The sequence below is a fragment of the Ruditapes philippinarum genome, unplaced genomic scaffold (assembly GCF_026571515.1).
Source record: "Ruditapes philippinarum isolate M1 unplaced genomic scaffold, ASM2657151v2 ctg1749_1_1_1_1, whole genome shotgun sequence".
NCBI lineage: Eukaryota > Metazoa > Mollusca > Bivalvia > Venerida > Veneridae > Ruditapes > Ruditapes philippinarum.
The window spans coordinates 115,676-137,913 of record NW_026857129.1 but is presented as its reverse complement, the minus strand read 5'-3'; the positions used below and the strand labels follow the sequence as shown (position 1 = coordinate 137,913).

At 30.9% G+C, this 22,238-nt stretch overlaps 2 protein-coding genes and 1 pseudogene across 2 annotated transcripts; 2 read left to right on the top strand and 1 right to left on the bottom strand.

The window, feature by feature from the left end:
• Positions 1 to 2,582: 2,582 nt before the first annotated feature.
• Positions 2,583 to 3,461, top strand: LOC132748861 (regulator of nonsense transcripts 1-like). Its single transcript, XM_060738516.1, has 2 exons — positions 2,583 to 2,760; positions 3,164 to 3,461. The coding sequence occupies exons 1-2, from the start codon at positions 2,623 to 2,625 to the stop codon at positions 3,437 to 3,439; spliced, it is 414 nt and encodes a 137-aa protein (XP_060594499.1). The 5' UTR covers positions 2,583 to 2,622; the 3' UTR covers positions 3,440 to 3,461.
• Positions 3,462 to 3,697: 236 nt separating this feature from the next.
• On the top strand, positions 3,698 to 6,926 carry LOC132748857 (helicase with zinc finger domain 2-like; annotated as a pseudogene).
• Positions 6,927 to 18,573: 11,647 nt separating this feature from the next.
• LOC132748859 (cubilin homolog) lies at positions 18,574 to 20,882 on the bottom strand. Its single transcript, XM_060738515.1, has 3 exons — positions 20,772 to 20,882; positions 19,878 to 19,989; positions 18,574 to 19,600 (listed from the first exon to the last, which is right to left on the bottom strand). Exons 2-3 carry the CDS (start codon positions 19,945 to 19,947, stop codon positions 18,759 to 18,761), a joined length of 912 nt encoding a protein of 303 aa, XP_060594498.1. The 5' UTR covers positions 19,948 to 19,989; positions 20,772 to 20,882; the 3' UTR covers positions 18,574 to 18,758.
• Positions 20,883 to 22,238: the final 1,356 nt, after the last annotated feature.

Here is a 22,238-nt window from a genome sequence, read left to right as displayed (position 1 = left end):
TACATTAAAAAACTTTTTAATGGTAACAAAAAGGGGGTATTACAAAATATATTTTAACACCTTTTTACTATTGGTAGCGCCAGGCCCACGTGACTTTTATATATGGTGAAAGAAAATATTACTCGATTTATTACAAGTAATATTTTTATAGATAACTTTGCTGTTACCTTTTAAGATATCCTGGATTTATTTGGAGGTACCCCGGAATTCTAATGTATATCAAATGCCTGTGATTTAATCTTCTTGTAGAATTTTCTTCAAAACCGTGACTGAATTCCAAAATTTTCGAAGAGCTGGGGCCATGGTAAAAAGGCAAGCACACGTAGCAATCTCCCCGGTTTTCAGGACATTTTATGACTCGATGAAAATATGGTGTTGTTATTGTTGTTGTTGTTTTTTAACTTTTAACGCTTTAAAATTTTCAAAATTAAAATCAGTCACTTATTTTTAACAAGAATAGTCATTTTTGGTGTTTTTCTGTTTAATTTTTTGATGAATGCTGATGAAGTATACACTTCTAAGTTTAAGATGACTTTTTATCCATCGTATATCTTAATGCAGATATAATTGAATCTAAAAAAATGAATTATGCAGATATAATTTTCAGCAGAAAACACAACAAATACAGACAAAAACCACACACAAAAAACTTACATGCAGCATACATGTGTAATGTTCACAATGTGCTGAAAAAACGGCTCTTTATTAATTTCAATATTTCAGCAAGTGACACATTTTATAAAAGAATGGGACAGAAATATTGTTGTAACCATTTAAAAAGTAGGATTTGTAAAAATGTGTAAGTTGGATATTTTTTACCTAGTTTGCTCAACACTCAATTAACACATTTTTATATATAAACCTGAAGTAGAAAACAACTTTCATAGATTGAGATAGAGCCATAATGTCGTAGATATTTGGGTTACAAAAAGTTTTTGATCCTGATAATGTTTCAAGTAGGATAAACATATTACAAGCTTATATTCTTAAATTTTGTACTGCCTTAATTCATTATTTTTAAAATACGTGCAATTATGTATTATTATGTCTTTAGTTAATAGTTTCTAGAGAAAAGGCTTTACAAAGGTGGTATCTTTTTATTTTATATATAAATTTTATAATGTGTCACATGTCGCCTTTAAACAGATTTTGTGGTGATTTTGCGCATACTTAATCCCGCTTTTGCATGTTGGAACAACAATATTTCAATATTTTATTTGTTTGTATACACAGCCTAATTGCTTATTTTGTATAGTCTTATTTTATTGACCTGTCAATTATGAAAACATTACAGCACTCATTGAAATATTAGATTCCACTTCGATTTCGTTAGTAAAGTTTACGAAGAATTAATAGAGGACATTTTGTTTGTTTTGTCTTTATTTCATCGAGTGGGCTTTAAAAACAGTATTCCCACGAGTGGCGTAGCCACGAGTGGGAATACGGTTCTTAAAGTTTACGAGTATAGTAAACTATAAAACTAATGTTAATGAAAGGGGGGGGGGGGGTTGCAGTATATATTTTAAAACACTTTTGTCTCGGTTTGTGTTGTGTTTATGGCATTAAAATGACATTTTTTGACATTTCAAAAATAATTTAAAAGTGACATTTTCCACACTTTCTCCCGTAATTGTTTTTACGAGATAATAATTCCCAATTAGAAAATATTATTTCGTTTTAACGAAATATAAAATCTTAATTACGAAATATTGATTTGTTATTACGAAATATTATTTCGTAATTACGAAATATTAATTTGTTATAATGAAATATTCATTCTTTGGTAATATTTATAAAGAAGGATTTGAAACTAAGTTTATTGTTTTAAAAAATATAAGTCAAGTAAACAAAACATAAAAAGTGATTTTCTTTCAATCTTAGTCTTATACCTTAACGCGCTAGTAAAAAAACAGTACTGTATATAACTGTTATTGAGCCATTAGGCTTATTTTCGTTATATTTGGTGGCCAATCTCATTAAAATCTGATCATATTGAATAATCATTTGATTTTGACAAGAAAATAATTAATTGCATCATATTGTATCATAGTTTTTAATGGCCAATTTTAGTATTTTTAAAGCGGCCATTTTGAATTGACGTTTTGAAGGTCAAGGTCAATTTTATTATCTTGGTATCCACCCTCATCGTCCCTTTAGGCCATAACCCCCTATTTTGGTTAAAAACTCTCTCGATATTCTTGTACATAAAATGCCTCTTTTGCCCTTCAATTTTTTTCTAAATCCAAATCTGGGCTTTTAAATTTTGAAAAAAATTTTTGTTTCAAAGAACAAAAAACATCTATTTTAGTTATTAAAATCTATATGGGCCCTTTTTTTGCATAAAAAAACAGGGGTTTGGGTGTTAAAAAACGGATGGGGGGAAACCCTTTGACCAAAAAATTTGTGCGTTTATATGGTCAAATAATAGAGTTGACAAAACCCTCCCAAAACCCCGGGAAGAGGGTTTTTCTCAAAAAGAATAAAAAAACCAAACTGCAAAATCCCTTTCATTGGAAGCTTTTTTCGCGGACAAACTTTTTTCCCACAACCTGGGGGTAAAAAGGGATAGCGATAAAAATTCGGGCACTTGATGCGTTATTTGCAAAAAATGAAAACAGGCGTATGCCTACTAAAGAAAAGGAATATGTCAAGCTTATTGCAAAAGCATCTATTGAAGAAATGCAAAAATACGATGTTTTACTTTGCACTACAGCAGTTGGTGCAAATCCAAAATTAATTAAAGCATCAGACGTGTCTCAGGTTAGTTTGTTTTTATTTTTTCAGGCCCTACAAAATGTTAATACCAAATGAATTTACAAACACGTTATATAAGGTGTTATTTAATTAAATTGTATGTGAGTTAGATAAAGTAGAGTTTTCTTAATTCTAAAATTAATATTTCGTATAGTTTGATATCATTAAAAATATATATGTTTTATCACTTGAATGAATATTAATTTTGTTACATTGCATTTATCTTCTGGTATGTTTTGTTCATCATACGAGCATATAAAACATTTCGTCCGGAAAATCTTATACCATTGGCACTCAAGATATTAATAATTGAAAGATTTTGATTATACGAGGCAAAGCAACAATGTAGTAAGAACTTTGAATATGTCTAAAAAGTATAACTGTCGGTGTATAACATTATCATTTTAAGATCATTATTGATGAAGCTGACATGTGTCCAAAACCACACTGCCTTGTTCCTATCATTGCTACAAATCCGAAACAGGTCGTTCTGATTGGGGATCACAAACAGCTTAGACCAATCATTATGTGTATAGAGGCGGCAGAACTCGGACTAGACAAGTCATTGTTTGAGAGCTATGCGCACAATCATTCGTCAACGGATGCTTCATTCGTTATGCTAAACGAACAGTACCGGATGGTATGTTTAGCTGTAATTTATAATGCTACAAAAAAGATGATATGATCATATATAGTTTTATATATATAACAGATATAACAGAAAGACACGTCCGAATGTTATAATATAATTTATATTGGTGTGATATGTAGGAATATGTAGTTGATGATTACAGCGAACCTTTAAATGTAGTGTGTAGTCATTACTAAGATTGACTTGTTAAAATGCTGCTTTGCCTTATTTGCTTATCATTATCTTAAGATGAACAAACAAAAAGCAAACTGTTGACTTTAATTTTAGATATTTGACAACGTCTTCTACAAAATGTTCTACAAAGTTTTTTTCTTTGTAATACACGAAGACTGGGAGGGACATTTCAACATCACGAATACATAATCGATTTTCGATTTCATCATTTTGAAAACAAGACCTGTGTCATAGTAATATGTCTGATTTTAATTATTTGAAATGTACCAGAGTAATATTATTATTTTAAATGATTTTGTGATTTTTATCAGGAATTCTCATTTAAATAAAAAAAATAAATATGTTGTTTTAATTAAAGCAAGCAATTGAAATGTTACATATAACAGTAAGGTTATAACCTTTTGTACGTGTTTTTGTAATTTTGATATCAAATGATTCAAATCTAGCGAATATTAAAGGATGCCTGTATTTTCTTTACAAAGCATCCTCAAATATGCCAGTTTCCTTCTGAACAATTTTATGATGGTGCTTTGAAGACCGGTAGAGGCGTTTGGACACATGAGCAATTAGATATCTGGCCGCATGATCATCACAATGCGTATCCTCATGTTTTTATCCATATAGAAGGTGAGGAAAAATTTCTAACAGTCTCTACAGAGGAAGGGAACGAACAGTCGAGAAGTAATTTTGAAGAAGTTAAACACGTTGTGAGTATGCAACTAATTTATGTTGCACGTTAACTTGTTTACGAATAAAACGTGGCTTTTTTCAGAGTATATCAACCACTTATTTTTCTAAGCACAAAAATAAAATTATTTCTTTCTAATGTAATGATTAAAATGTATGTATTTCATAAGTTATCTTTAAAGATAATTATCTGGGGCTTTAATCAATCCTGATTAAAATGTCAGCAAATGTTTCATCCCGCCATTTAATTTTCTAATTCAGCTAAACTGAGATCAAACAATTGCCAAATGGTGATGACCATTAGAGCTAATTCTAATTAGCTTGAAACAATTTGAATATATAAATGGAAAAAAGATATAATTATGGAAAAAGTTTTTGACCTTTGTTTTATTTATTAATTTATGTTCCAACCTAATCGTTGAATACGAAAATACTTACAAATATGTGCAATTTTTGAAAAAATGACATACTCATTTAAACTTTAATGTTTTAAGCACTCAATTAATATAGATGTTTATAACATGTTTGCTTCCCTTAAGGTCAATGTGTATAGTTACTTCACAAGAACAGTGCCATCAGAGTCCGTTCAAGTTATTTCACAATACAATGCGCAATGCCATGAAATAAAAGCAGAGCTAAGAGAAAAAAGGGTTTGTTGATGTAAATGTCAGTACAGTTGTATCGAGTCAAGGTTTGTATGTTTGAATTGCGTTTATAGAATCATTATCATTAACGCATATTTTTCAAAGTAAATATTGCAAATATTTTAAAACATTTTTATAATTAAAATGTGTCTTTGCATCAGGAAAAGCATTATTAACGGATAAATTTATGCAAGCACGCGCCGTTACTGCACTCTTTTGTTGTTGTTGTTGTTGTGTTGTTTTTTTTGTTGTTGTTTTGTACATAAAGTTGACTCGGGCTGCCAAACTGGGCATTAATAGTTACGATAAGGTGAACGAAAAAACCTCTTTTTATTTATAACAAGAAAATAACTTTTGTCAATATTTACTTTTTTCCTAGGTGGAGAATGGGACTATGTAATATTCAGTACTGTCAGGTCATTACCTTCGTATAAGATAGAACGACATCCAACTCTTGGGTGGTGCAAACACAATCTCGGCTTTATTACTGACAGAAACCAAGTAAACGTTGCCTTAACCAGAGCCAAAAAGGGACTGATCATAATAGGTGAGTTTATCCAATAAATATTGTCAATAACTATTTATAGTATCAACATGATTTTCCGAAAGAAAATAATTAAAATCCTAATTAATGTTCTTGTGTTTTATTGCAATGATAAAATCAAACTACGTGATGGTTTATATTAAATAGAAATATTGCCTCCCAACTTTTTATAAAGATATTGTATTACAATGACTGTAATTACCTTCCCTGACGTGACCTTTCACAGAACCTTTATATTACCTACGGCTCGGGTTATATTTGCAAATAGCCTTTTATATAGGGCCATATAACCTGTCAACAATCTTTATAACGAATTTATAATACAGCAATCATCTTTTTTTAGAGAAAAAAGTAAGAGTTCTTCATGAATCGACAGCAGCCGTGTATATAAAACTTTATAATACTGCACGTTTGTAACGTCATTTTTCATTGGATAATCGTGACGTTTATACAGTTTTATATACACGGCTGCTGTCGATTCCTAAAGAAATCTTACTTTTTTTCGCTAAAAATGATGCTTGCTGTATTATAAATTCGTTATAAAGATTGTTGACAGGTTATATGGCCGTATATAAACGGCTGTTTGCAATATAACCCTCGCCTAACGGCTCGGGTTATATTTACAAATAGCCGTTTATATAGGGCCATATAACCTGTCAACGATCTTTATAACTAATAATATAAACGTCACGATTATCCAATGAGAAATGACGTTACAAACGTGCAGTATTATAATATGTTATCAAATAGATTTCTTAAATGAAGCCAAATATTATGTATTGAGTATGTTTTCTGAAGATTTTTGTTGAGATTCTTTAACGATATGTTATCCTCGAAATTGATATTTGAAACTACAGATAATTGCTACATGGTCTCTTTTAAATAAACATTTTTAAGTACACATAGAGAAGATATGTTGCGCATTAAGCTCTATTAAGTAAAGGTAAACAAAGTATGAACATAGCGTGAATAGAAAAAAACTGACAGTCTTTTTAAGAATGGGCCAAATTTATCTGACCAGTAATAGGGAAAAAATCTTCCGATATATATTTTGCACATATTCCTAATTGAAATAAGACCTATTCAGTAAGAGTTCCCTAGATTTCATAAAATTTATGCTTTAAAATGATTTTTACCCAAAGATGAGCATATCCTGAAGGAAATTATGTATATATAAATTGCATGAACATTGATTCTTGAAACATAAGTAATCTTTCAGAGATTTTTATTGTTTCGTATAGGAAACAAAAATCTACTTTCGTGTGATGAAGTATGGAAAAATCTTATTGACTACTACGAACTAAGAGGTTGCATATTGTCTCCAGATAAATTCCCATCACCTTTCAAGAAAACAAGGCAACAGATTATGGAAGAGGAATTCGAAAAGCATGCGCGGAGATTTGGAACTAAGAGCAAGAAAGTGCCACAAGGAAAGATAATTCATCATCAGGGAAAGGATAGAAGGAAATAATTTTGTGACAATAACTTTCAATATTTGTAAAGCAATATCATTTTAAATGATATTAATAAAATTTGTGCAGCATGTAAATGTGAATAAGATCATGAAGTGAAATGTATTGCTTAATTTATCAAGGCTAATGTCATGATGCCATAAAATAGTGAAGTCATAATTTTTGCAATGTCTATAAATACATTGTATTTTGCCATAATTCTACATGGTTTGTGCAAATATTAATAAGTTTGAATAAATTACATGTATATACATTTTCATGTCGTGAATGTTAGATTGTTTGAATATAATTCGCTCTGATATTTCATATGTCTACAAAAGGCTTTTAGCAAATGTATGAATGACATATTATTATTTTATATATTGTATATAGTAAATGGTTGAGCAGGATCAATGTTAACTCCCTGTCCACCGCAATTAAAATATGGATAGATGGCAATATTGACCTTATGTACATGCAAATTATTTTGTTTGTGTTCATATGTTAAAAATGTGACTGCTTTGGCAACCAGTTAATTTGTAAGATGCATATGCAAAAAATTGTTTCAAACTTTAGAAGACTGTAGATTTTTAACAAGATTTATGTGATGAGACCCGAAGGGTCAGTTTTCTGACATGTGAAACTCTTACATATGATGTCTTAAAGTAATTTTCCGTTTTTATATTGAAAATGTTTAAAAGCATTATAATATATATTTTTTAATTTCTTTAGAGCCTATCACTATATGTGAATATATATGTGTTATTGTTAGTTTATAAGATACATTCCATTCAATAACTTTTTCCGTTCTATTGACAACAATTTGCCGCTGATAACTTAAGAAAATATAGCTGATTGTTCATTCTCCTGAATTTTTGATCTGAACAGACTTTTACAACTTAGTTGGGTGTTACAGGTCATACAGCGACGTGCATTTATAACTATGTTTGTTGGATTGAAAAAATGTGTGTCATTTACTCATTGTATACGACAACAGTATTCATTCCTCTTCTCTTTTATTATAAATCATTATTTGAACTTTGCAATATCAATTGTTATTCCATTAGTTTAATGGTAGTTCTTTCTAGATTAAAAAGTACTAGTAGGTAGGAGACTTTTTCACTTGAAAATATTTGCACTTGAATTTTACATTTTGAATTACTTATATTACTGTTTGCATCAGCTTGAATATGCCTCTTTCTAAAGTCTGGTAATATAAGTCAGTTTGATATCAGTTAATTCATAGCATTCATAACAAACCATTTTATGAGTGTCTTATGCCATTAATAATGTCTACAATAAATAGTGTGTATATTTGAATTAAACAGTATATATGTATTTGAAGAAATATACTACTAAACAAATTGTTCAATGTAGTTTTTATTTCCATGTAGTTTTTTTTTCTTGCATTCATACGTTACAAATATGACATACTGCACAATTATTTTAGTTTTGGGAAAAAAAGAGAAACAAGTATTAATTAATTGAAAGAAAAATGCTTAGATGTTATTCGGGGAAGAATCTCAATTAAAACACATATACGTGCCTAGCAAATTTAACAAATGTATCAATTTAAAATTTATTAGGCGAACAAAATACATAATAATTAAAATAACATTATGAAATTAGATCAACGTTTGCCATAAGGTTATAAAAATCAAGATAAATAGTAGAAACTGTATTATGATTGATCATTAAAAGCTATCCATTTAAGTTTAACCATGTTTCATGTGTATCAGAATGCTTCTTATTGGTGAATATATTATTCAGTCCCAAAATTAACACAACGTTCATTTGAATTAATTACCAGGCCATCTGTAACATAAAATAAGTATTCCTTGGGTACTTCATTCGCATTAGCTAGTAGAAGTGAGTACCTATACTCAAGTGATTGTGATAATGACAACATATCCAGTACATAATTGTTTAGATAAAAACAGAGACATAGAAAAGACGTGCATGGTTTATAATAGGTAGGCATCGAGACTAGGTTTTGGTATTGTCACAGGAGTTATCCATATTGTGTTTATATTATTTGTTTAAAATTTGTTTAAAAATAAAGTTAATTAATTTACATTCAAATCATTTTAAAATCATTAGTATTCAATCATTTAGGTAAGGAAACCTAGAGGAAAATTATTAATGTATTACGAATATTTATAAGCTCGGTACACGTTACAGAATCGGTGGCAGCGTCGGTGGGATAGATCTATTATACATGTAACTTATAGATGAAACACAATCACCAGTGCCAACATTTGAAGAGATACATTTTAAAGGGTACGTATAATTTGTAATATAAAACAAAACAAAAATATCTTTTGGAAATAGCCGAAAAAAGAAAGAAATCAACGTTCATTGATGGATGATGAATATATGTAGACTCAAAATAGAATTTTGAAGATAGAAAGAGTCTCAGACTACACACGAAAATTCGAAAATCAGTACAAAAAAGTACACCAATGAAGAAAGATTAATCAACAGAAACTAATAAATTATAATTAACAGAAGCAAATAAATTTGACAATGACAGGAACTTATCGCATATTTTATTATCACGTATTCATACCTGTAATAATATTCATACCCGTAATAATAAAGAAAATGGGATGTCAATTGTTTATGAATGAGGCGGAACATAGGACAGATTTGTAACAAAAAGGCCACGATTTCGAAATCACAATGAAAGTCATAATAGTTTGAAGTCTGAAAAAAGTGCAGTTTATATGAATACAGCCCTGGCTCTGGTTCCGGGACTGATTTACATTTTAATTTATGTCCACAAATATTTAAACGGACGGATGATAAGAAAGGTATATATCTAGCGTTATTGTTGCGTGGACAAGCACAGCGTGTATTTAATGCGGTGATGAGTATAATTCAAGAGAGCGTGTTACTTTTTTGAAGAACGTTTGGCGCCACCCAGTTAAACTGAGTTGCACACATATAGACAGAACGCAGCTCCGAGCAAGACGCCAGAGCTGCAGAGTCATTGTCAGAAATGGGTCAATATATAAAACGATTTACGAATTTAGCTTATCATTCAGCCCAAGCAGATGTTAGAGAAGTGCATGATAAAGCAAAGTTTATTGACTCACTTATAAGTACACAAATGAGGCCTCGCATTTTAAGTCTTAATAATAAAAGGTCGAAATAATTTTACCACGTTAGAAACAACTTTATATAATATAGCGTTTTCACCATCGTACTTTCGACCTTTCACCGTCGTGATTTCGTTGCTTCGTTATTTCAGACTTTTTATCATCGTTAATTGCCAAAGCACGTACAAAAGAGATGATCGAACGTAAACTTAAAATGGTACAGCATTGTTAGTTTGAATTCGGAATAACTAAAACAAAAGATAATTCAGCCAAAAAGATAGAAAATGACAGAATTATAATATTTGTGTCAACATATTGAATTGTAATTTTCTTGGGACAACGGCCGATAAAAGTAACTGTGATAGGATCGAGCCTTAGAGTGACCGTAACTTCTCTATCTGATTTTTTCTTCTTTCTACGAAGGATCACTGGTACTGAAAACAGGCGTCCGTCAATCTGTTTTCTTTTAGCTTAATAACACGGGAAAATTGACATGCCAGGTCAAAATCTACTGTAAGGTATACAACTTTTACAAATATTGCTAGCACGGAACGTGATCTACTTTTTGCATAGGTCATTCGTGCTTCAAATGAGTTGGTTTAAAATTTTTCCTGCCCTTTCAATCCAGATTGAAAGGGATGTATAATATTTCCCTTGTAATAAATATGCTAAAAGTGCATTAACATCCCTTAGACAATTTCTTTCTTGAGAGGTCAGGGTACACATTACTATAAAACTAAACTATATCCAAAGCACATTGCCTCGAAGGTGCTTGAACATCTGTTTCGCAGCATACCCTTGTTATCTATATATTAAAATGATAGCAGGATTGTAATAGCAACTGTAACGGGCAAGAGTGATGTACTTTTACTTTGTATTCATACAGATAATAAAACAATAAACAATTACGTCACGTCATCCTCGGGAATAATATGAAAACCAGATCGTTTGTCATTTACATAATCAGACCAGGTTTCCAGAAATAATCTCAAGATATAACACATAGTCCTAAACTATTTAACATTTATGCAGATACAAGATGATTCAAAAACGAAAATAGTTTTGATTTACGGTCTGTACATTTTTACATATTTGAAATAATAACTGACATTTTCAAGCATCTAGATATATGAACCTTTTTATTATAAAATCATGGTGTCAATGCATTTTTACAAAGCATTTGGAATATAATCTAGATCTCTTTATAAATCAGTGATCAAATATTTACAATCATGGAAGGAGATTGCGGTCGAAAAACTAACCCTAATTTTATAAGACGTCGTGTACTTTCTGAAGACGAATATATAAATATATTTTAGGATGATTGTACAATAGATAGTTTATTTGAGTATCTGTAATGATATTCCTTTAACAAAAATAATTTTACATATAAAGTCCCCGACAGCTAGAAATTGACTTTTCACAAATTATTCAAATTATAAATTAATTCAATTTTTTAATGCATAATGTTGTGCTATAATGATGTATAAATGGTAACTGAGTATAATATTGTTTTTCGTTGAAAATGTCGTAAAACCTTAACAGAACTGTTAAAAAGGTTTTGTAGATGAAGATATTTAACGATCAAAAAGTTCAAAAACTATTGTATCAAAGTTTATAGCCAATCTTTCATACATAAATTGAATGTGATCAAATAATAGATATAAAAGATCTTCAGACAAATAATAGATTTTTAGAGGATATGATGTCATGAATAAATCGATGACATGAATAAGTCAATGCAAACTGACGTAACAGAGCAATAGGTCATTATAATGCAATAGTTAAATGAGCATTGTACAAGAAATGTCAAAAGATCGGTGACCAACTTTGGTAAGATATATGTCAATATCAATAAAGACACGTACACGTTTTATCGTTCTACGATAAAAAGCTCGGAACATGTGTATCTTCCTGCCTGATATGATATGGTAAACAAGGAACAAGAACAAAATCACGAAAGAAACCATGGGATATATAGTTGTTTATTGTTTCTTCCGTAAATTATCACATGCTTTCTCTTCATTCATTGCTCGTAGGGGATTTCCGTTATTCAGATTTTATGTTATGGTAATATGAGAAATAAATCAAATTCTTATTACAAACAGTTTTTACTGTGTAAGTTTAATCTTTAATACTTATGTAGTACTGCAAAAGATTTGAATTATATTTGGTATCGTCACCTTTACTTATCAGTACGAGGTGATGTCTAATTGTAGTGCCTGTACTATTACTTGTATGGAGAGGGCAGAATATGGACTTACAGAAATTGATAGCGATTCTAATGCTGACTTTCACCTTCGTGAAAGGTAAGAGATTTTTAGTAATTTTCTCATTACGATATTAAATACATATTCAAACATAAGAGTGGCAATATGGAGTATAGTTATGTGTACATTTCCATTTCATATTAAGTACAACCAAAAAGATAAAGAAAGTATCTAGAGCTAAATGATAAAAGGATTTTGTACTTGAAAGGTCTCCGTTTCATCTGAGGAGTGTTGTTGGGGCTATTTAACATTTATTCCGAGAACTTTGCCCTTCCTTTTAGATTAACTTTCTCATATTGTGTAATGGCATAAGAAATAATGACTCATTGTAGAAAAAATATTGAAAAGAAGAAATGACTGAATTGAATTTGATTTAAAAAGGATAAAGCATCCCCGCTATGAATAATAAAATAGATAATTTATACAAATTAACATATAATGTGACATTACAGATGGAAACATATTGAAACATAAATAAGTTATTTACAAAATTGCTACAGTATATAAAGTTCTTCGAGTAAATAGGCATTTTTAACAAGTGAAACGTAAAATTATATTGACTTACTGAGGTGAAGGAATCCAGAAGGATCCAATTCATATATTTTATAACGAACTTAAATTCTTAAATTATAGTTCTCTACTCACAGTTAACATACAAAATATTTGCCTAATTGTCGACGAATGTAAGTTTACACTTAACATGATAACCGCATTTATACGATATCAAAGTTGACTTTCAATCGTAAAAGTGTATAAAGTTATCTGTCTGCAGTCTGTAGTTTGAAACAAAAAGTATGCCGAAGTAAAACTGGTTAATTTGCATATGTAAGTTTTCTTAGGTTTTCTTGCAAAGTCATATAGAAATGTTAGCATAGCTTGCATAACAACGACATAATAATTTCTTGAAGAGTTATAAATCTTGAAAAATGGAACACTTTAAGATGTATGTGTTTCTAAACGAATATGTCGTGTTTAGGTAAGTACGTGAACTTTTCTAACACCAGCATCTATGCAGTCGGTAGTCAATTATTTTTATAAATACTTAATTAATATGCAAAAATATACAAAAATTGAAACATTGTATCAATTGAACACATCAATAATCATATGTTAGAAACTTATTGGACATCATAAAAAAAATTATGATAAGTTCTGAGATTATTTTTGTTATTTTGGACAAAATTTAAATTTCACTAGAAAATGTAATGAGATCTGATTGCAGTGTTTAATGTTTTGTGGGAGAAAGTATTGTTAAACAGAACTTAAATATCTGAGCAATTAAACTAGACAGTTAAAGAACTATCCTGTACATTTAATTTTAGAACCATCCTTTACATTTTTGTTTTGTAATGGCAAGAACTATCCTTCACATTTTAGTTTAGAACTATATTATAATGAAAGAAATGTCATTTTTATTTGTTTCATTTGTTCTTAGAATGACCAATGAGATTCCCAGACATCATTTTGTAATTTTAAAATGAATAGTGAAATCTCTTCCTATATTCAGTTCTTCTTGTAAATTTTACAGGAATTCAAATTGATTTTAGACGGGCATTTGGCCGGCAAAATATTTTTTGAAGAAAAAAAACATCCGATGAACCTGTATGAAAGAAGTATAAATATATATGTCCCTAAGATAATTGCTAAACGGTTACAACCTTATGATATTTTGTTAGGGAACAATTCATTCTCTTAACAAACAACTTTCACACGTGTTAAATTACAGAAACCTTCTTAGTTTCAACCATAGAAGGAACATAAGTCTTACTTTCAAAGCTATAGAAATATCATTAGATATATGTTTACACCCTTTCAGATGAAACATGAAACGAAATACCGACTCCAGAAAAATTATATGTGTTTAATTTTGTTTTGCTGCAGATTCCGTGTCTTTTAACCATGTCGGATTGTTAATATCTAAGTACTACTACAGCATTGTCTTTTTGTTGTTGAAATAACTGTCAACTCCTAAAACGTAGCAATTTGTGTCTCGACAGGCTAAATTGATTGTCTTTAACAGACTAAAATTAATGATGATATAAATTCCATGTTTTACCTAGCATACATAGCCTATCCATTTTATCTTTCAGAACTATATTTACCCAAAAACAAATGGTGTTACGTGAAAATGTTGCAGTTGGCCATCCATTATTTTAGATGATATATACATTTTTCCTATCACTTATGGTTCATTGAATCAAATGCATTATATGTGGAAGTTTTAATAGTCCTGACGTAAGAGAGGGATGATACATATTCCTTCATGTGTCATGAATAGATTCGATCAAGTGTGTTCGCAATTTATAACATTTTTGCATTTTTTCTGTTAATTTCTGCTTTTCAGAATTTATTGTCATTAGATAATAGAGATATAAATCTTATTCTTTCTTCGTCTGTATTGACATTATTATTTGTAGGTAAAGATCATTATTATTTATAGGACAAGATCATTATTATTTGTAGGACAAGATCATTATTATTTGTAGGACAAGATCATTATTACATGTATTTGTAGGACAAGATCATTTTTATTTGTAGGACAAGAAGAACTCAAAGAAGTATGTGGTTGTCAAGATAAGTGGATAAGATACAATGGGTCTTGCTCCTTTATCAGTGAAATTGCATTCTCTTTTGCAGATGCAGAGGTATAATATATGTTTCTTTATATGTTTCTTAATATCTATGTGATGTAGTGATTGTCTAGTAAATTCTAATTTGCGTCTGGGACATAATTAACCTACCATATAAGATTATGGAAAGCTCTGCCAATCATAAAATGTCTCGTAAAATAATGCTTTACTTCTTTTGATATCATGTCAAAACCATTAAACTAAACATAAAACGGTCTTATAACATAATACAAGTATATTCGTTTACGTTATTCAATATAAAAGCTTGGTTATCATTATCCTCTTTTTCTAATTCGGACTCCAGATTGCCAAGCTTAAATGCAGGTTTAAATAATGTTACAAAACCTAGATACTAGTATTATTGTTTCTGTATGCACATAATATATGCTTTATATATTTAGGAGCAATGAGTTTCTCGTGATGTTATCATTTTAAGCAAGCTTTTGGTTTGTGAGCAGTCATATGCTCATCTGGTTCATATAGACACAGCTGATGAAAATTCTTTTTTGAAGACATATTTGCTCAGAATGAAGGGTATGTCTTACTTATTTGTTTTAATTTTTTCTAATGTGCATCATAATTAGGAAGAATAAACATTTAATTGGGGAAACACAAAGTGCAGTTTTTCAACTGACGACTATATAAGTTATATTGTACCGGATATTTAAAAGGTACTTTCATTTTCTCTCAATGGTCTTTGTTGTGTCTGATTAAATAAGCAAGTAACTTAGTTTTTTTCTTCTTTTTGAAATTATCTAAGTTTAAGATACTCTTTTATAAATTTACCAAGACATGAAAAAACAATTTATCCTTACAGATGTTAATTACTGGATAGGTTCACATGACCGATTGATTGAGGGACTATGGACACCTTCACGGATTGGTCTCCTGGTCAGCCCGATTCTTGGCATGGACATGACGAAGATTGCGGTCTCCTGTATTTCCCTCACAAATATATGTGGGATGATGGTCCCTGTGGCAATAAAATTCACGCAATCTGTGAACTTAGGTACGTAGATCTTTTTATTCTTCTCCCAAGTAAGTTGATGAAACAGTAACTCTTGCTTTGTGATACATCGTTTTTTTTTCAAATTCTCATCAACTTTAAGCTTCTTGTAAATGTTCATTATGTCAAAATTTAACAATTAAGAAAAGCGGATTAGAGGTTCGATTGACCACACGAATCTAAGTAGGGCACAACAGAGGATGTTTGATATGTTGACATTTGTGTACGTGTATCTAAATAATAAAATCATTACCTGACACCGTTTTTTCCAGAATAAGCATATGTATTGTGTAAAATGACCTTAAATGAAAGGTAATGCAAGCACAAATTATCGATATTCAATTTACTTCTGAAATAATGTGCAGATTTTTCAACTTTAAGATCTTCACTTGATCTATATACAAATTATCAGTTAATTAAGTTAAAGAACTTTTTAACCTAAGTGGAGTTCCATTAATCATTAAGATTTGACCTAATAAACTCTAATTTGTTCGATGTATTATGACTAAATTTTATCAACAACATTTTACCTCTTAAAGGAAGCGACGACAGGGCCCCGCATATCGTTTACGTACAGATATGTCGAAAAGTTTTTATCAAGATAATTTCATTGCGTGCTACTCTGTTTAAATTAAATTAGTAAGTGTGTCACGATTAATAAATGACCTGTAGATAGCATTTATATATTTATGTGACACAAATTTTATCTTCTTTTTAAAAGGATTCTATTATCTGTTACTCATGAAAGTGCCAGTGTGACTTTAATTTCATATAGCAAACAAATAAAATATTTAAACAAAGAACAGATGAAATACTTTCAAAATAAATTCTATACTCCTCTATCAACATTGTTAGCACAGTAAAGAAGCCAATCACACATTCGAAATGATGGCTGAATTTTAAATCATTAAGCTGGGTAAAGCCCGTGGAAACATAAGACTGATTATATTTCCAGAGATTATACGCTAAGACAAAACATCATTTTGCACCCTATAATATCAGAATTTAGATTATGTCCTCTAGTTCATATGAATTTATAAATGAATGAAAGATATAGCATGCTGTTCCCAATTACATTGTTGTTAAAATTTGTCATTTTATGTTTTTATATATTGTTCTTACGATAATTTTACATTACTTTTCATGCAGGTTGCCAGAGGGAAACCCATTGGAGATAATTGGCTGATCGTTGTGAATAAATATAAAATTGGAAAAGTCAAACTTTCAAATACAACATATCATATCATGTGCTCTTGCTTTTTGTATTTTTTGTATAGTGTTAGTCTTATCTTGGTCATTTACAACAAATCATTCCTTGTTACTTTTCAAGGTCTGTGTTTATATATGTAAGATATATGATATTAGTGTTACAAACTTATCACTTAACTTTTTTATTCATCTAAATAGAGGAAATGTTGTTGTATTAAACCAAGCAAAAGACCAATCATTTATCTATTTAATCAAAGCAAAGCGCTACTCTGATCAAATTCACATTCTTACTCTTATTCCTATCTTTATTTTTATTTATTTTAATAAGGAAGAAATTTGAAGTTATTTGTACATGTGCTTTGCAATTATAATTACAATAATTTGATATTTGTGACCAAAAAGTCGATTCATAATATGTATGGTTGAAGTTGTCTTATGTAGTGGACATGGCATGTATTGACTCATTGGCGTTAAAAATACTCCAAGAGAATGTGGACAAATGTATTTCAGCAATAATTGTTTGTTCTTTTTTCTATCAATGGACGATGACTTATGAAAAATTTTCATGATGTACAAACGATTTCATAATTTTTAAAATGTTTGATTCCTATTACCAAAAGCACGCTTTTGCCAAATTATGCGTTTATCTAACATTCCAATCCACGGACTGACCTTGAATCATGCAAATTTTATTTCGAATTTTTGAAATAAATATCAATTTGTTGTGCCTTGTTGTTGAATAGTTCATATGCGCAGAATATAATCATGAAAGCCGATTGGCCTATATGATTTGTTGTAAAGCATTTGCACGAAAAACCGTGCATTATTATACTATAATGCAAGAAAAAAAAAATATATATCCGTTTTCTTGCATGCTAATAAAAAGGGATTTGCAAAAATTAATAGTGGTGAAATACAATGAGAGGAGACGTCATTTTCCTGACATCATTTGGAATATCCAGCCCGAGGGTAACTGTTTATTTCGAATTTACGAGTTTACGAGTTAACTCGTAAGAATAAAAAATACTTTTAATATAAACCGAGGCACAGATGTGTAATAAAGCCATTAAATAAAATGGTTTTAAAAATGTACCAGAACGCTTTTTTAGGAATCGAAATCTTCCTGTCTTTTTTAGTTCATTTTTTTTTTCATTTGAAGCATGATATCAAGATTTTATTTGTTTTGAGAAAAGGGTTTTCAGACGATACACTCTTTAGTCAATGCATTTTTATTGATTAAACCATCTATGCATTTGAGAAAAACCCAAGTTTTCATATTTTAAGTGCTTCATCATAATCATGGTCATCACCATTACCATCATACTCATCATTTATAGTATTATCATTATATAAAGAACATTCGCTGCTTTATAAAATCAATATCTAGGGAAGAATTCAAGAATCCAATGCTATTAACATTTATGGCAAGGAAAAGGTAATCAAATACAAAACACCAATGAACAAATTTAATTTTGGTTATTGCAATACATTTATTTTAATTCTTATTAGAATTCGATATCATAGTATGATTAGTTTTTTATTTTTTACCATGTTTTTACAAAACATTATTTTCAAATGAAGCGAGTAAACAGACGATTTATTGACAAAACAAATTGACCAAGTTTTATGTGACATGTCATTTTTTATGATGATTACCATCCTCATCTTCTAATTCTTCCATGAATTGATCTAGCATTTCTTCAGACATAGTTGTATTCTTCTTTATCGCATTGGCGAGCTCAGATGGCGAACATCCTTTGGTATCAATGCAAATACCATTGAACTTCAGATCGTTGCCTTCACAAAACTGGCGTTCTGGATTTGTTATCTTGATCCCTGGTCCTTCCATCGGTTCACACAAACAACATCCTACCGACTTATATCCTTCTTTACATTTCGGGTAGCACAGGGCACCATGCAAATCTTCATTTTCGCGGCACCTATGGCGTGATGCCAGACTAAGAACTATTCTTGGTCCACCATGTGGTTGACAAATACAACAACCAACAGGAGAGAAACCACTTTTACATCTTGGGTAGCAGCGAACGCCGTATTTATCTTCTGTTGCTTTACAGCTTAGTCTATCGAACAAAGTGGTCTTTATTCCTACATCGAGCTTTCTACACGTACATCCGTCGTCACGATATCCACTTGGGCATTTGTTGCAACACCCCCAAAGTGTACAGCAACATCCTTTCCCATATATGCGAGCATCACTCCAACAACTTGTACCATCGTCTCTGAGTCCAGATCCGCACGGAGCTTTGTCAGTCGGACGACCCACTCCTCTTCCGTATGAATCAAGCCAACAGCTTGTTCCATCGTCGCGTTGACCATTTTGACATGGTAGTTTGTCAGGAATACGCCCAGCACCTCGTGGGTAAGTGTCTTTCCAGCAGCTTGTACCGTCATCCCTTAAACCGTCTGGACATTTACGAATTTGAATGGGCTTTATTTTTGTGCTACAATCTGTATCAGCTGAAATATGATATTCAAACATGAATTGATACTGGAATTTAGTATATGTTTATATTTCGTTACGATTACAATCCATCCATATAATGAAGAATTTAGTATACAAACATTTGCAATAAATGCAATATATAGGCCAATACAAAAGCATGAATTATTGATTAAAACATGTTTTATTTTATTTATTAGGATATGCTCAAAAACATTTTTCTCAGTATCTATACCATCAGATAAAACAAGAAGGAAACAAGTGTAGAATGTGTGCATTCAGTACCAAACTTACCTTTGACAAAGCAAACGATGACAAACAGAAAAAAAATTTCCTTGCAGTAAAATTTGATTTGTTTTTCCATGCTTATTTGCAGATTATACAGGTGTCCCTAGCTGGTGATGTTCTGTAAATAATGAAATTTAAACTATGAATTAACTTAGTCTTTTATGGCGTTAAGAGTATATAATGTCATTTTGTATAAAATAACTGGAAAACATCTCAAATAAAGATAACGTTATTGTTCCATGGTAACATAAGAATAGTTAACATGTTCAAAAGTAAAGGATTGTGGCACACTGATTTTTCCAATAAACTAATTTGTCATTAAGAATGACCAGAACCATTTTTAAGTACGATTTAAATTATTTAGTTTCATTTTTTCACCAAATGTTATGTTCCAGGATATAAGAAATGTTTCCTTTTTGTTAGATACGTGTCAAATATTTGATGACAGATTACTAAGGTTTAATGCGTAACAGCCCAGGTTTTTTTTATTTATGTACCATATCAAGTAGTTAAAACCCCATTACAAATATGCAAAATTTTTAATTATTCACCACATCTATTCTCCAGAAAAAAATAAAGTTTTTAACTGTGCAAAGGCTAAACAACGAATATGATGTTTAAAAGTGCTCAAGTGATCAATAAACTGATATTTTAGAATCTACTCTTCATATAATATTGAGTTAATTTAATTCAAGTTTGTTTAATAGCTTTCAAAAAGTCAAAAAGTGGAAGAGTTTAGACGGTTTTCATAGTCATTACAGAGAACAGCATATCGAAGGAAGGTTTTTTAATAAGTTAACACATTTTATCATTATAAAGATAGTAATGCATGAACTTTCAATAAAAAAGAACACTTTAAATAACCCCAACGAAGATACAATACGAATTAAAAGAACTAACCTTTTCGTGTTGTCAGAGCGCCGTCCTCACAAATACAAAATATTTTTGGGCTCATGTTTATATAAACCTGGAAAATGCGCATGCGTATGGCCTGCTTCAATCGTTGAACCGTAGTTATAGATGTCGTTGGATGTATTCAGTATATTATTACCGCCTGCACCTTATATCAAGGTTTTCTTGTGTAAATAATGCACATTATCATGCGTAAATATACTCGGTTTTTAATCTTAAACTAGTTGCTATTAAAAATAGTATCTAATCATATTAAGAATAGCTATAAACATGGGTAAAGTAAGGTGGCTGATTTGTGCAATTCATGTTTTCGTCCCGTCACCCCGCCAAGCGAAAAGTTGAAAATTAACAAGTTAAAATGGCGGAGGCGTGCAGCGAAAACATGCTAATTAGTGACGGTGCCAGGTGAAGTTTAATAAATAAAACTTCGCCCCGTGGGGGCGCAGAGCGAGATTTAAGAACGGTGGGGTCGCAGGACGAAAACACAATAATAAGGGGGCGCGGAGCGAAGTTAAATAGATAAAACTTCGCCATGCGCCTTCGCTAATAAGCGTGTTTTCGCCCCACGACCCCGCCAAGCTTAAAATCGATAATTAACAAGTTAAAATGGTGGGGGCACGGGGCAAAAACACGCTGATAAGAGGGGGCGCTAATAAGCGTGCTTTCTCTCCGCGCTTCCGCCGTTTTATTTCTTAAATCTCGCCCCGCGCCCCCGCAGGGCGAAGTTTTATGTATTAAACTTCACCACCACGCCCTCACTAATTAGAGTGTTTTAGCTCCGCACCCGCCATTTTAACTTGTTAATTATCGACTTTTCGATTGTCGGGGTCGCTGGGCGAAAACACGAAGGGCACAAATCAGTCATAATAGTAACGTAATGTTAGATTTATGAATGTTTGTGTGTAGCTTGTGAACAATATTAGTGACTCAATTATAAACATCGTGGTTTTTTTTGTTTTGTAATCTCATTTTCCGTGGATACGATCTACTTTAACTATTTAATACATTCTAACACAAATTGATTGGTGTACTTGCAACTCTTCATGATGCTTTTAACACAACTTGGACTCACAAATGACAGTTTGAAACTGTTTTGAATTGGTGCATTTGTTGGAAAAGCTGCTTTACCGTGTTTGCTTCGTTTAAAGATTTTCTGTACTTTTTTTCGCATAAATACTCTGCTTACCTTCCATATGGCAATATCTACTTATAGATACAGATCCAAATGTCATTCGATTCATTCTTTAAGTTTTTAGTGTAGTAGATGATTTTTTTAATTTATGTGAAACCGATAAATGAATTGTTAAATTAACATAATATGTGACCTTGGGAAAGGTACTAGAGAAAGTCTCAAAATTTCGACAAGCAGTGATGCACATTCTTAATGGAGCTAAGCATGCATTTAACTACTTTTCAAGGAGCTTGAGGTCATGAGTAATTATAATTATTATTTTT

Excerpts from the sequence above, each read along its gene's own strand:
- LOC132748861 (XM_060738516.1), top strand. The coding sequence starts at position 2,623 with ATGCCTACTAAAGAAAAGGAATATGTCAAGCTTATTGCAAAAGCATCT. Across the intron at positions 2,761-3,163 it reads AAGCATCAGACGTGTCTCAG|ATCATTATTGATGAAGCTGA; the intron begins GTTAGTTTGTTT and ends TATCATTTTAAG.
- LOC132748859 (XM_060738515.1), bottom strand. The coding sequence starts at position 19,947 with ATGGAAAAACAAATCAAATTTTACTGCAAGGAAATTTTTTTTCTGTTT. Across the intron at positions 19,601-19,877 it reads CATCGTTTGCTTTGTCAAAG|CTGATACAGATTGTAGCACA; the intron begins GTAAGTTTGGTA and ends ATCATATTTCAG.